Raw genomic sequence first — 2,946 nt, forward strand, 5'->3', positions numbered from 1 at the left:
TCCAGTTTGCTGATAGATGTGAAATATAGCCTGGAAAATTTGGGGAAAATGTATCTCTTGCCTTTGATGTATATTTGCCCTTTAAATATCCTACAGTAACCTTATAAAATAAGGATGCCATTAATTATCACAACTCGTTTTTTTCTATAAATAAATGATATTTATATTTTCAAACCAGACAAATTCACCAAATAAGAATTTAACCTAATACTCCACTCTCATTAAAAATATTTTGGCGTGTGTATATATATATATCTATATATATATCTATATCTATATCTATATATATATATATATATATATATATATATATATATATATATATATATATATATATATATATATACTTGTGTGTATAAATTGATGGTGTCTGCTGTATAATAATGTGCATCAAAATATTTCATGTATTGACAATAGGGTTTTAGAAATCTTTTTGAGAAATGCCAATTCTAAGACAAAGGACCATTTTAAAAAATTTATTTACAAAACTGTGTACAACACGATGGAATAACATTTATAATACATATATATTCATTCATATATAAACAGACTTTTTTTTCAATATAATGACATTTTTTTATTTATTTGAAAATGTAATATTTAAAATTTTATTTCCTTTGTACATTTGTTGATAAAGGGATAGTAAGCCTTCAAAAAAACTGAAAGCTCAGTACTCTAATCTACAGATTTTTTTCTTAAAAAAATAAAAACCCAGAAAGTAAACTCGATCAATTCTCTTTTTTTCCCCAATAGAAATATGTACAAATAGTTGACGTGTTACCTGCACAGAATGCATTCCAGATCTGTACAGTTTTAGCAAGAAAAGTTCATTGAGAGTCTTGGCTTTTAGTAAAAGAAGCTGGTTTGCAAATTGCTTGAGTGTGATTGCCCCAGAGATTATTGCGCTGGCCATTTGGCTACTGCGGCGGCTGCTGTAGGTAAGAACTGTCCGGAGATGAGATTTGTGGGAACACTGAGGATTGGGCCGATGGCTGCTGTGCTCCTGCTTAGGGCCAGGGGCTGGTGGCTCATAAGGGCTGACTGCACTGTCACTGGGGGTCGCAGGAAAGTGTGGGGCGCTGCCGACGAGGCTGCCGACACCCCAATAATGTTCTCTATGCTGAAGGAGGGTCGGCTGCTGGGCTCAGACTTGATGATGGAGGCGGCGGTGCTGCTGAGGCTGCTGAGTTGCAGCTGGAGGCTGGGGCTGAGCTGCGAGCTGAAGGCTTTCCTGGTCAGTTCAGAGGAAGGCAGAAGTGGTACGGCCGGGGGTAACATGTGCCCCACGGGGGGAATATAAGGATACTGCAGGGCAGCAGGGTGAGTGTAGGCTGCCGGGTGGAGTCCATAGTGGCGCCCATAGGGACTGGCCAGGCTGTACGCCCCAAAGCTTTGCATCATGAGAGCAGTCTGCTCCCTCAACGAGTCCTGCTGTTGTCTCTTAAACCGCTTCCTCCTCCGGAGGAAACTGCCATTGTCGAACATGTCCTCGGACTGGGGGTCGAGGGTCCAGTAGTTGCCCTTGCCTGGGTTGCCGGGCTCCCGGGGGATCTTGACGAAGCAGTCATTCAGCGACAGGTTGTGGCGGATGGAGTTCTGCCAGGCCGGGAACTTCTCCCGATAGTAGGGGAAGCGGTTGCTGATGAACTCGCAGATACCGCTCAGGGTGAGCTTCTTCTGGGGGCTCTGTAGGATGGACATGGTGATGAGAGCGATGTACGAGTAGGGGGGCTTCACCAGGCTGTTCTTGGGCTTGTTCTGGATGCCCTCCTGCTGCTGCTGCTGGCTCTCACCCTTACCCTCTGCCTCAGTGCCACTGCCCGAGGGACTCCTGGGGATCTCCTTGCCCCCGAGCTCGCCTACTTCGTCGGTATGCCCGGCCGTGCTCTCGCACTCACTGTCCTTGTCCAGCGCCTCGTCCCCCTCGCCCACCACATCGATGTCCGCGTCGTCTGCGCTCAGTACGGTCTGGCCGGACATGTCGCTGGCACTGCCGCTGCCTGACAGGGTCATTCCAGTTACGCTCCACAGCGATGGGCAGAGAAGAGAAATAGAGAGAGGCTCGGTAGGGCAAGTAGTAGTGAACTTGCTGCGAGTGCCTTCAAATCCTGTGCATTGCCCCCTCCCTCCTCCTCGGTGTTGCCCGCTTCTTGACAAGGGGACGCACAGACACTTTTAAATTCCCCCCTTTGGAAACACTGCCTGATAGATTACTTTCCACTTAGAGATATACTGGCCCGGGCCGTCACGTGACTGCCTGACGTCACCCACCCCCCTCTGGCTAAGCCCGGCTCAACTCAACTTGTTTCATGGGATTGTCAACAAAAGGCGCAAGAGTGACACAACTGATCTACCCAGGTAGCCGTAGTGGCCAGCACCTCTACATCCCTTCTTCATGCGCTTGCAACAGGCTTGGGAGCTCTCACGGGGAAAGCTCTGCTATAGATACTGGCCTATACTCGGCTGGATGGTGAGATCTCAGGGATCATTGGGCTCGGGGAACCCAAAGAAAGTCAAGCGGCAAAATAAACCCACTTAGCCCTGGTAGCAGAAAATGTAATGCTAACGAGTCAAAGTGAGCGGCCTTAGCATGTGAATGGGGAGGAAATGGGAGCTGTCCTGCCTCTATTCACTCCCTGGGTCGCCCGACCCCTTCGCGTCCTCCCAGCGCCGCTTCTTCCCATTACAAAACAATAACATGCGAGTGGCCCGGGATCGCAGCAATCCTGAGATCTCTTTACATCGCCGCTACACGACTTGTTGTGCGATTTCCTCTCATACACACATGATTTGTACATATACATGGATATAGAATAATAATGCGTTATTATGAGGCAGGACACTTACCTTTCCCATTCTCACTGCCATTGATCCTGCCTGCACTATTTTCCTTCCTGCATTAATTAAAATATCCATAATTGACAAATGGATCAATCCCCTGTCCCA

The 2,946-nt window shown here is 46.9% G+C and overlaps 1 protein-coding gene across 1 annotated transcript; it reads right to left on the reverse strand.

Annotated features, from left to right (window-relative positions):
* Positions 1 to 462: 462 nt before the first annotated feature.
* foxd3.L (forkhead box D3 L homeolog) lies at positions 463 to 2,173 on the reverse strand (the record flags this gene model as incomplete). The annotated part of the gene is given in 1 exon segment (NM_001085557.1): positions 463 to 2,173. A coding segment is annotated over 1 exon segment (1,116 nt).
* Positions 2,174 to 2,946: the final 773 nt, after the last annotated feature.

This window comes from Xenopus laevis, chromosome 4L (genome assembly GCF_017654675.1).
Source record: "Xenopus laevis strain J_2021 chromosome 4L, Xenopus_laevis_v10.1, whole genome shotgun sequence".
NCBI classification, from domain to species: domain Eukaryota; kingdom Metazoa; phylum Chordata; class Amphibia; order Anura; family Pipidae; genus Xenopus; species Xenopus laevis.